Raw genomic sequence first — 12,440 nt, 5'->3', positions numbered from 1 at the left:
AGTCAGTGGGAGAAGCTGGATTTGCCCAATGACCATGTGATTTGCTTATCAACTATGGCAAAAAAGGTCGTAAAACCATTTAAGCACTGCATCCCTTAGCAAGAGAAGTTCCAGTCCCAATTGTGCTCATAAGTCAAGGACTACCTGTAGTTAAGTATGATTTCATCAGAGATAGCATTCAGCAGGTTTTGACCAGTTCTGGAAAACTGGCAAATCCCACCTCTGACTGGACTTTTTACAGTATCCTTCCCCTGCCACGCCCACAGAACCAGTAGTAAAAAAATTTGAATCCCACCACTGGTTTACATCCAGGAGGCTTCATGGAGAGTTATTTACAAATAACTCCTCAGATTGAAACTCCCGGAAAGTGTAGATTATAAAAATGTGTGACATTGGTGTGAACCTTCTTTCCAGTTATTCATGTGTCAGTTTCCAAATGTTTTATCAAGCAGTTTCTATCTGGCATTCATGATAAGTTGAAGTTGCCCTTCATACGACGCTGCTCTGTTCTCCTGTGCAGCAGAGGTGGTATTCAGCAGGTTCTAACCGGTTCAGGAGAACCAGTAGCGGAAATTTTGAGTAGTTCAGAGAACCAGCAAATACCACTTCTGAGTGGAGTTTTTACAGTATCCTTCCCAAGCCACGCCCACAGAACCGGTAGTAAAAAATTTTTGAATCCCACCACTGCTGTGCAGGGCAACAAAAGAAGACCCAGCTGATCAGCAGGAGGCAGAGAATAGATGGGGGTGGAGCCAGTCAGAGGTGATATTTGCCGGTTCTCTGAACTACTCAAAATTTCTGCTACCGGTTCTCCAGAACTGGTCAGAACCTGCTGAATACCACCTCTGATGTAGTTGATTGATACAATGGATCAGCTCAATGGATGTGATTAATAACAGATCCTACCTCCCCTTCCCAATCCTCCCCTACTGTCCATTTATCCTTAGTTTTAATGTTCGTTTTTAACTTTTTATGTTTTAGCTTAAGTGTAACCGTAAGTTACCCAGAGTTATCCTGTGGTAAGATGGGCGGCCAATAAGTTTTATAAATAAATAAATAATGTTTAAAATCATGTCACCTCTTCTAAATTGATTCCCCTGGCAAACAAATCTCTGACAATGATTCCAACAAGCCTCCTGTAAGGAAGCAACAAAAACTATCCTCTCTGACATATAAAGCTAAAAGACTCGGCAGTTGTATACAGCCACACACCCAGAGCACTGCAGAATTCCTAGGTTCTGCAACTGCATAGCTTTGCAAAAAAACCTTAATTAATGAGCTAAGTGTTTTCAGGAATCTTTTTTTTTTTTACTGTGGGAAATACCTAATGCTTCCTGTTAAAGTATGTGCAAAAGGACTGCAATTGTTCTCTTGGAACCTTGTTAACTTCTTATGGAGGTGTCTTATTAAATCTTCCATGTAGCTACAGTTGTGGATTAGGTTTTAAGTTACCGTGACTTCTACAAAATAACAAACTGGAGAATGACAGCCATGCAAACACGGGACGTCGTGCTTCAGAAAATAGCCTACTAAATTAAAATAATTTGAGAGGAATTAATATAAAAAGAGCCTAAGAAAGACCCTGTCCATGAGAACATTTGAAGGGTAATGGGAGTTTCCCTCCCCGCAAAAACCTTCTGTTCTTTAAATTTTAATTACTGAACTTCATGAAAAGTGCTGGCCCAAAGCCAACATCTCGATAGAAAATGGTTGCTTCATCTCCCCCGCCTCAAATCCCCCCTATAAACATTTGTTCCTGCCCGAAGTGGCTGAGAAGTGACTTATCAGTGCAATATTTCCGTCTAGATTGATAAGGAGCAGTATGATAAAATACTCTCACTAATTGAGAGTGGGAAAAAAGAAGGTGCCAAGCTGGAATGTGGAGGAGGCCCCGGAGGAGACAAAGGATTCTTCATTCAGCCGACGGTTTTCTCTGATGTTACCGATGACATGCGGATCGCCAAAGAGGAGGTGAGTTGATGCAGCCTGCCGGCTGGGCATTCGGGCCCAAATGTTTCAGTAGCTGAAACACAACATGCTTTTTTTAATAAACAAACCTTCAGGATTAGAGAGTATGCCAACAGTTTTTTGTTTTTTTTTCAGCCAGAGTTGAATTACTCTGAATTACTAATTAGTTATTCAGAGTTATCCAGTGTCAGCAATCATGAAGTCTTCCTGAATTAGGGATGGGCAACTATGACCCGTCTACAATCTGGGAACTTCAACTCCCTGAATTCCTGAGTCAGCCATGCTGGCTGAGGAATTCTGGGAGTTGAAGTCTACATGATGTAAAGGGGCCATAGTTGCCCACCCCTGTCTTAGACTAGTGGTTCCAAAGAAGAAAAGGGGGATGCCTTCGAATTCTTTTCTCTGAAGTTCTTTTGAGAAACTGAGAATCCCAGCTGATTTGGGCAGAAGTAGCTTCAAAATGGCATACACCTTTTTTTTATCTCACGGTTAACTCCAAGGAAGCCGGGTGCTTGAGTTTCCTCATCCCCATGTTAACCTCATCACATCCAGGAGTGGGATTCAAATTTTGTAACAATCCGTTCTGTGGATGTGGCTAGGTGGATGTGGCTAGGTAGGGGTGGCCATGTGACGGTGGGCATGGCTTTTTTTTTTTTTGCAGCAAACCCCCCCCCCATTTTGGGAGCCTTCTGGGCCTCAGAGAAGCCTCCTGGGAGGGGCATTTTTGCCCCGCCCTTGGGGCTTAGGAAGGAAAAAACTGAGCAGGGGGGCATGCAGCAAATCCTGTGCTCTATTTTGGGGGCTCCTGCACCTCAGGGGAGCCTCCGGGGGGGGGCATTTTTGCTCCCAGGCTTCCCTGGGGCCCAGGAAGGTATAAAATGGAGGGGGCACCCCCCTCCATTTTTTGCCTTTTTGGGCCTCAGGGAAGCCTCCTGGGTAAAGCAGTAAGTAAGTGAGGGGAATCCTGGCACAGCTGATCATAAGAACAGCTGATGGTCGGGAGGGAAAAAAAATACCTTAAGGAGTGACTGGGCAGGAAAAACACAATCAGCGATGTCGTGCATGCGCACAATGTTGTGCATGCACAATAAGGACTGACTGGGTGGGGAGGGGAGGGGCAGGTGGAGGGGGGGTCAGCCAGGGGCACGATTTGCCGGTTCTCCAAACTGCGCAGAATCATAACAACCGGTTCTATAGAACCAGTCCAAACCGGTAGTATCCCACCCCTAACCACATCCCATGTGGGAGTGATAGATGGAGATACAGTGATTAGCTAAAGATCATCAAGAGAGATGTGTAACTGAGTGAGAGTTCAATCCTGACCTTCCCATTCCACTTCAATGCTATAACCACTGTATCGAATTAATTTATTTCAAAGAAATGTGATCTAGCCAGGAGAAGCCTAAGATTCTTATCCGAGGCTGGAGTTACAGATGTTATTTCACAGAGTCAATGGTGCAGAACATTTCTGTGAGAAATAGTAGCACCAAAACCTCTGAGAGCAGAAAACAATTGCTCTGCTGAGTCCCTGCAAGCTGACCACGGGCTCTCCCATTTTCACTATGGAATTAGATGGCCAATTGTGGATCAGTGTAGAAATATTTCACTGTGCAAGTAGTCCTCAATATACAATCATTCATTTAACAACTGTTCCAAATGAAAAAGTAGCTTATGACCATTTTTCACACATGCGACCATTGCAGCATCCCCATATGATTTTGATCCCTCACATGATCAAAATTCAGATACTTGGCAACTGGTTCATATTTATGACGGTTGCAGTGTCCCAAGGTCCTGTGATCCCCTCTGTTGACCTTCTGACAGGCAAAGTCAATGGGGAAGCCAGATTCACTTAACACCCATGTTCCTAACTTAAGAGCTCCGGTGATTCACTTAACAACTGTGGCAAGAAAAGTCATAAAACGGGGCAAAACTCACTTCACAACTATCTTGCAAAGTAAAAGAAAGTTTTTGGTCGTAAGTCGAGGATGATCTACATTGCACCAGATTTCCCTACACCACATTCCTTTCTCTAAAGGAAAGAGAATAGGTATCTAGCTCAACAGAGACTTAGATATACTCAGTTACAATAGTCACATTTAGTGAGAAATGTTGTCCAAAGGAGGATGGGCTTAGGTGAGCACGCGAAGTGTCTTGAAAACATAAGGTCCGAGTTATGAAATTGCCACTTTAGAATTTGGCAAAAGAAATCACTTTTAACTTAACTTGTATTATTTGCTAGTAGCTTTGAACCCCTACAGCTGGTTCCCTTGCCCCTTAAAGAGGTAAGGTTTAGAGTAGTAGTGTCAAACTCGCATCATTACAATGTCACATATCGCAACTTTTTTCCCCTTCGCGTGGGCGTGGCTAGCACATGATACATATGGCCTGCAGGCCGCAAATTTGACAGCCCTGGTTTAGAGAAAGCGATGGCATTATTGTTCCCTTTTTTGGGGAGGGGGCTCAGAGATGTCCCTGCGGGTTGGGGAGATTAAAAAAAAAGGCAAAATGGCAGCTGCGTCACTTAATCAGACCTCTCACCTCTTTTCACCATTGTTAGAAAAAAAGAGTGAAGCTTCATTTAGTCACCTTGTCTTTTTAACTCTTGCTAAGGCTCATCCACATAATCCACATATTTATATATATCTCTGCCCTCAATTTCCAAATTCTGGTCAAAGATGTTTTTCACCCGGGGGGACAATATTCTTAGCTGATGCCTTCGTCAGAACCCAAAATCTGACTCTGATGGAAGTCATTTCTTCTAGCAACACCCAAGCAAGCAGAGTGATTGAAAAACACATTTTACATTGTGCAGTAAGCTGTGAAGATTTTAAAATCCCCAAATACCCCTAGACATGTGTGAGAAATGATCAAGATTATAGGGGGTTTTTTAATGAAAAAAAATTAAAATCAGTAGATCTTACTTTTTTTCCATTATAGCCATATTCACCATTAGGACAGATTTAGACAATCTACACTGACCAAACTTGCCTTTCATTCTTACTCGTACCCCACTCACATACCTGGTCTACGGTTCAGAGGAAAACAAAGCCACCACAAGAGTAAAAAGTTTGTGAACAAATTCCAGAAATCTAAACTGGAAGGAAAATGAGACCAAAACAAGCAAACATCCCCAAGATCGTTCTAGTTTGTCAGCAGAAAAAGAGCTCTGGAAGCCTCCCAGGTGTAATTATATCTGGCCGTAAGCATCCCAAGAATTGTCTTTTTTTCCTCAGGTAAAGCAATGAGCATATATTTCTTTCAAATTCTCTTCCTTGTGTTTCTTAATATATTGCAAAATACATACAGTATTTCACAAAAGTCCAGCTTAAATTGGGACATTTTGAGACTTCTGATCTGCCCTGAGTTCGGAGGTGAATTGTCTTTATCTTCCAAATCTATGACATGACTTCAGGTTTTGCATTTCTTCAATATTCTAATGTAATTCTTAGTTCACAGCCAGGTACTACTGGTAATTGTTTTAATTGCATCACGTTAGTAGTAAATACAGGATTTGCTGTTTTTATTTTGTGTGTATTTACATCTAAGCAAAGTACAAGATACGTACTGCACATTTAAATGTATATATGCACATTTAAAATGTGTTTTAAAATCTAGTCCTTACAAATGTGCAGAAGAAGCCATGGAACAGAGTGAACATGGAGCTTAAGAAAAGGTTGTTGTTGTTAGTTGTGAAGTCATGTCCTACCCATTGCGACCCCATGAGAAAGTTACATGTGTAAAAATAGGTTGTGTCATTATTTTTTCACTGAGACAATCCTTGCTCTCCATCTGATGTTCTTTCTTATGTTGACTTTCAGGTAGAGGGGATTCAGGTATATGAATTATGGAGTTGGAAAGAACCATATGTTATTTAAATTAACTCTATTCTTGAAGCAGGAAATTAAAACCTGTAGAAATTATGTACTTTGGCTGTAAACTGGATGGTAATAGCAATCGAAACTTCTCTATCATTTTTTTGACCAAAGTTTTTTTTTAAATTACCATGTTATCACCGTTGTGAGTGCTTCCTATTTTTTTTAATTAGATTTAGGCACTGTACAGGTGCAACACAATCCTGGGTGGCTCAAAACATCAAAGCCAAAAGGTAAAAACTCCAGTAACAATGAACAAGATACCATCAGCCAAACCAATATACAAAGATTTTACTAAGTATAGGCTAAGAAAAAATATGTTGGAGCAAATTTAAAATCCTAAATAATGTACTGAACTTCGCATTTTTTTTCCTCCTGATTTTGATCTCCATAATTATTGTTATCTTTACATGGACACAGATATTTGGGCCTGTCCAGCAAATCATGAAATTCAAAACTATTGAAGAAGTTATCAAGAGAGCGAACAATACTCGCTATGGTCTAGCAGCTGCAGTTTTTACCAAAGACATTGATAAAGCCATGACGTTTGCAGCTGCACTTCAGGCTGGAACTGTCTGGTATGTATTCTTCTTTGAGCCAAATTGTACTTGGAAGGGAATTCAGTAGTTTTAGTTCCCCTGCAAAGTTGGTCCTTTCTCATACTGCCAATGCCATATGTCCTGCAGTAGGAATCCATTGCAATTTATCTTTTACTCTAGGCCAGTGCTTAGCAAATTAGGTGTCTGGAGTTCAACTCCCTGAATTCCTCAGCCAGCATGCTTGCTGGGGAATTCTGGGAATTGAAGTCCATACTTTTTAAAGTTGACGGTACTGGTCTAAGCTAACACAGTCCCCTAAGTAACTAACTCTAGGCATTTTGTGCTTCTATGTTGTTGCTTCTTATGTGAGAGTTCCATGTTTTTCAATATTTTTTCTATTGTGAACCATCTAGAACAGTGGTGGCAAACCTATGGCACGTAGGTCGCCCCAGCTCAATTCCAGCACACATGTACATGCGTCTCCTGCCGGCCAGCTGGTCTTCAGGTCTCTGGATGTGCAGGGGGTGGGGTGCAAGCGTGGTGGGGGCACATGTATGCTGGGGCGGTGCACTTTGCATTTGGGGTATGGGTGCATACTCCGTGCCCAAAAGGTTTGCCATCACTGATCTAGAAAATTGGAGAAAACAGGTGGGATACAATAAATAAAATAAACCAATAAAATAATAAGTGCCGTCTATCTTTCCTAATTAAATACTTTGCCCACCCGAAGCATCATGGCAAAGGTGACTAGAACATCAGTAATCTATTGATAGATCTCAAAATGATCTAGTAGATTGTTTGGAGGAGAAAACCAAACCAACAGTTACAAATGCTAGCTTAGGGAAAGTGGGATCAGAGTTTCTTTCCAAAGGTAAAAATTCTATACTTAGGGTAAGCTCTTATGACTAAATTAAGCTGCTTATTCTACTTATAATTCTATCCTTTGTATAAGTTGCCTTTATCTTTTCTTTTTTGTTTTCTTCAGGGTTAACTGCTACAGTGCAGTGTCTGCTCAAAGTCCTTTTGGGGGATTCAAAATGTCAGGAAATGGACGTGAGCTGTAAGTATAACCACCAGGCTTTGCTTCCGATTGAAGGGATCGGTTTGCAACTCTGTGACACACAGAGAAATGTTAGCATTCATAAATCAGTTGTATGATTCTTTGTATTAAAACAGTGGGATTGTTACTGTACATTCTTGTTTGTGGGAGACTTATCTTCACACTCTATAGTTTTTTAACTGTTCCATTGTGTTTACGAGGAAGTACAAGGAAGCGTGATCTTGTGTGATGATCCATCACATCCTTTCATTCTATGATATCCATGAGTCATTTTTTAGTAGAAATGATTTCATTTTTTTATTCAGAAGTTGTTGGGGGGTAAGCAAAAATAAATGGTATTTTTACTCTTCTTCCTCTGGTATTCAGGTTCATTGTCTGCGCTGGTAGACTAGTAACAAGTTAGTCGTTCTGATGGTTATTCAAGGCCCACGAGCCAGATGTGTCAGGCACTGGCCACACCCACTGCCCCATTTAGTAAAGGGGGGATTGTTGTAATACATCATATGACAAAGCCATGACAATGCAAGTTTGACACCCCTGGTCAATTCAGCATCCAAGTATCAAGCAACTTGTCCACATGCTCCCAGGAAAGCTTGGTTTTTTATCTAATAGCAGCCGCCCTCCCAAAATAGCATCAGGATCAAATACATCATCAGACAGTTTTACCATCTTGCAGTATTTGCAGCCCTTAGAGAAAAAAAATACAGGACAGTCTGGATACAAACATTATTTCAAGAACTATTCTAATGTCATTTCTCTTCTCTTTTTTTTGAAGGGGTGAATACGGCCTTCATGAATATACAGAAGTCAAGACAGTCACAATCAAAATTCCACAGAAAAATTCATAATGGCACCACAGAGCCATGTCAGTTACTAGGCCAAACTGCAAAAGCCAGTTGTGTTGTGAAACACTTTGTAGCAGACTATATTCGCTGTTTAATTTTGATTTCATTTTTAGCTACCTTTAACAGTTATGAACAGAAATTTAAAAAAATTGAAATAGTTTCAGTTAGGGGGGAAAAGGGAGGGCCCATAATGCCTGAATCAAATTAACAATTAATGAACCTTATTGAAAGTTTGCCCCTTTAAGTAGATTTGTAGTGCTGTGCAAAATAAATGATTAAAAATATAAATTTATAAAAATTGTTCACTTGTATTCTAGAGGTGTTGATTTCCTGTTCTTTTGTATGAGCTTGGCAAAAGCACTTATATATGACTATCAAATAAACAGTTTGCTTTTGCTAATGGTTACCTCTTGAAATCAATTTTCTTGCTGTATTTGAATCTGCTCGTATTACAGAACAATTATATAAACCTTTCTCTCTTTTTTTCCAAGTGCAATTGACACATACCAGCAAATGCAAACAGCACACAGTGGTTTAATTTTTAAAATAATTCCAAATCCGTATAATGTTGCTGAAGGATTTGGGGACTATCTCAGGCTACATTTGTCTTTTACTGAATCCTAAAGCAAAACAGATGCCAGTTTTGCTGAATTTGGGTGGTCTTACCATTTTGAGCTGCATGAAAGAAAGGCTGGATGTATAATTACAATTGAGAGTCCCTTACTACTCATCCTAACCGTCACCACAAATCTTCAGTTTAGATAACCATCTGATACGGAGAATAAGAATCTATTGGAAATGAAGGAAAACACATGGCACTCATGTTCCTTAACTCTGATTTTAATAACAAACCACTGGTTAAGCCTGGTTAAGCCACCAGACTAGAAAGTTGGAGAACATGAATTCAAGTACTGCTTTAGTCATGAAAGCCGGCTGAGTAATTTTGGATCAATCTTTCTCTCTCAGCCCAACTCGCCTCACAGGGTGGTGGTTGTGGAGAAAATGGAAGGTGTGTTGGATAGGTATGTTGCCTTGAGTTATTCATAAAAATAACAAGTAAAAAATAAATAATTGGATTCTATTGTGATAAGGCAACAAAAACAAGGTGGCTACAGATTTCCCTGAGATAACAGAATGTCTTGAAAGCAGACATTTCTTACTTCTTACAGATCCTCAGGACATAGAGAAAAACGGGAATGGCCTTGATGCACAGGAGGAAGAGGTGCAACTCAGACAACAGTGGGATTAAAGAACTGAGTCTATGGCAGGAATGTAGTCAACATCTCAGACAAGCCCTTCCCTAATCCTCATGAAAATGGAGGGAGGGAGGGAAAGCACATTCAGACTTGCAAGATTCTGTTACTAGAGATTTACCATAAAAGTAGTACTGACCTGCATGATTTTGGATTCCAGAACTAAAGTAACCTCGGAGGGCCAACACAGGTGCTTAAAAGCAACAGTATAATTTGGTAAATATAATCAAATTGCAAATGGAGGGTCCAGGGGCAGAGTGTCATGTAAATTAGAAGAATGTAGGTCAGTTCTGGGAGCTTGCAATACAATGCGCAAAAGAGAATGAAGAGGCCTCCATTTTTAATTCTTTTTGTAAAAGTCTTTATGGACTACAACCTTGGTGGCCCGGTGACACAATCAAAATACACAGAGGTTTTGTTTGATGGAAATCATTACATCTTTTTTTTTTAAAAAAAGTACTTTTGAAAGGAGCCTGACATTCTGTTTTATTAGCACAGTATTTTTTATCATTAGATATAAAAACATTACATCAAGAAAAGCATGCAGTACCTCTGGATCTTTTCCTCCACTTCAGATTCTCTATGCACTTCCATACAAATATTGTTTATAAATCAGCCCTAATGTCATATTCATTTCCTAAATCTCCCGCTCCTCATTCTAGAAAATCGATTTTATTTCCCTTGTTTTGGGGATGGATGAAACATTCATTTCTTGGCCATTGTTTTCCAAATGGAAGATTGTATGGGGCCCCGTGCACTTTACTTCTAGTTCCACAAGAGGAACAGCCCTCAGATTCATCAGGCTGACGCTATAGATTAGTTACTTACTTGTTTAATATACACTGCTCAAAAAAATAAAGGGAACACTTAAACAATGCAATGTAACTCCAAGTCAATCACACTTCTGTGAAATCAAACTTTCCACTTAGGTAGCAACACTGATTGACAATCAATTTCACATGCTGTTGTACAAATGGAATAGACAACAGGTGGAAAGCAGAGGCAGTTAGCAAGACATCCCCAATAAAGGAGTAGTTCTGCAGGTGGTGACCGCAGACCACTTCTCAGTTCCTATGCTTTCTGGCTGATGGTTTGGTCACTTTTGAATGCTGGTGGTGCTGTCACTCTAGTGGTAGCATGAGATGGAGTCTACAACCCACATAAGTGGCTCAGGTAGTACAGCTCATCCAGGATGGCACATAAATGTGAGCTGTGGCAAGAAGGTTTGCTGTGTCTGTCAGCATAGTGTCCAGAGCATGGAGGCATTACCAGGAGACAGGCCAGTACATCAGGAGGCATAGAGGAGGCCATAGGAGGGCAACAACCCAGCATCAGGACCGCTACCTCCACCTTTGTGCAAGAAGGGACAGGAGGAGCACTGCCAGAGCCCTGCAAAATGACCTCCAGTGGGCCACAAATGTACATGTGGCTGCTCAAACAGTCAGAAACAGATTCCATGAGGGTGGTATGAGGTCCCGATGTCCACAGGTGGGGGTTGTGCTTACAGCCCAACACCATGCAGGACGTTTGGCATGTGCCAGAGAACACCAAGACTGGCAAATTCACCACTGGCACTCTGTGCTCTTCACAGATGAAAGCACGTTCACACTGAGCACATGTGACAGACGTGATGGGGTCTGGAGACGCCGTGGAGAACATTCTGCTGTCTGCAACATCCTCCAGCATGACCGGTTTGGCAGTGGGTCAGTAATGGTGTTGGGTGGCATTTCTTTAGGGGGCCGCACAGCCCTCCATGTGCTTGCCAGAGGTAGCCTGACTGCCATTAGGTACCGAGATGAGATCCTCAGACCCCTTGTGAGACCATATGCTGGTGCGGTTGGCCCTGGGTTCCTCCTAATGCATGACAATGCTAGACCTCATGTGGCTGGAGTGTGTCAGTACTTCCTGCAAGACGAAGGCATTGATGCTATGGACTGGCCTGCCCGTTCCCCAGACCTGAATCCAATTGAGCACATCTGGGATATCATGTCTCGCTCCATCCACCAACGCCACGTTGCACCACAGATTGTCCAAGAGTTGGAGGATGCTTTAGTCCAGGTGTGGGAGGAGATCCCTCAGGAGACCATCTGCCACCTCATCAGGAGCATGCCCAGGCGTTGTAGGGAGGTCATACAGGCACATGGAGGCCACACATACTACTGAGCCTCATTTTGACTTGTTTTAAGGACATTACATCAAAGTTGGAACAGCCTGTAGTGTTTTTTTCCACTTTAATTTTGAGTGTAACTCCAAATCCAGACCTCCATGGTTTGCTAAATTTGATTTCCATTGATAATTTTTGTGTGATTTTGTTGTCAGCACATTCAACTATGTAATGAACAAAGTATTTAATAAGAATATTTCATTCATTCAGATCTAGAATGTTTTATTTTTGTGTTCCCTTTATTTTTTTGAGCAGTGTATTAAATTACCATATTATATATGAAGGAATCTTGAATCTGTGAAAATAACTCAGGCTATGTGGAAAAAATCCTGTGCCTGTTTTTTTTAAGCAAGACTCTTAACAGCCATAACCTGAAATGGTTTTTACCCCTGCTGAGATATTGTAGAATAATACTTCAGTTTCTATATAGACAAGGCAAGGAGCAAAGTAAGGATTCAACAATATATGATAGAATAAAGCTGAAAATACTGTATTTGATTTAAAACATGTCTCCATTCAGGATCTTAAGGTATCCTCTGGTATTTTCCCCTACAGCAAGAACTTGGGGAGACTGGGCTGAAAAAGTATGTGGACCAAGTGATCCTGAAACTGGGCTTCCTTGACTAAAAGTAGAACAGTTCTCATCTTTGGCAATTTTAAGATGTGTAGACTTCAGCTCCCAGAATTCCCTAGCCAATCCAACGCATCTTAAAGTTGCCAAGGTTGAGAAACTAAC

General features: G+C 41.1%; 1 protein-coding gene across 3 annotated transcripts in view; it reads left to right on the top strand.

Annotated features, from left to right (window-relative positions):
* Positions 1-8,687, top strand: part of ALDH1A1 (aldehyde dehydrogenase 1 family member A1) — a 79,526-nt gene extending 70,839 nt beyond the window's left edge. For all 3 annotated transcript variants that reach the window (XM_087926732.1, XM_087926731.1, XM_026703805.2), the window contains exons 11-14: positions 1,807-1,971; positions 6,264-6,421; positions 7,368-7,442; positions 8,218-8,687. In XM_087926732.1, the coding sequence (XP_087782858.1) occupies positions 1,807-1,971; positions 6,264-6,421; positions 7,368-7,442; positions 8,218-8,290 (471 nt within the window). In that variant the 3' untranslated portion in view covers positions 8,291-8,687. The remainder of the gene's footprint in view (positions 1-1,806; positions 1,972-6,263; positions 6,422-7,367; positions 7,443-8,217) is intronic.
* The last annotated feature ends 3,753 nt before the right edge of the window (positions 8,688-12,440 follow it).

This window comes from Pseudonaja textilis, chromosome 2 (assembly GCF_049901715.1).
Source record: "Pseudonaja textilis isolate UNSWEBS1 chromosome 2, rPseTex1.2, whole genome shotgun sequence".
Taxonomy (NCBI): Eukaryota; Metazoa; Chordata; class Lepidosauria; order Squamata; family Elapidae; genus Pseudonaja; species Pseudonaja textilis.
The sequence above is the reverse complement of the archived record's forward strand: the minus strand, read 5'-3'. Positions and strand labels throughout refer to the sequence as shown.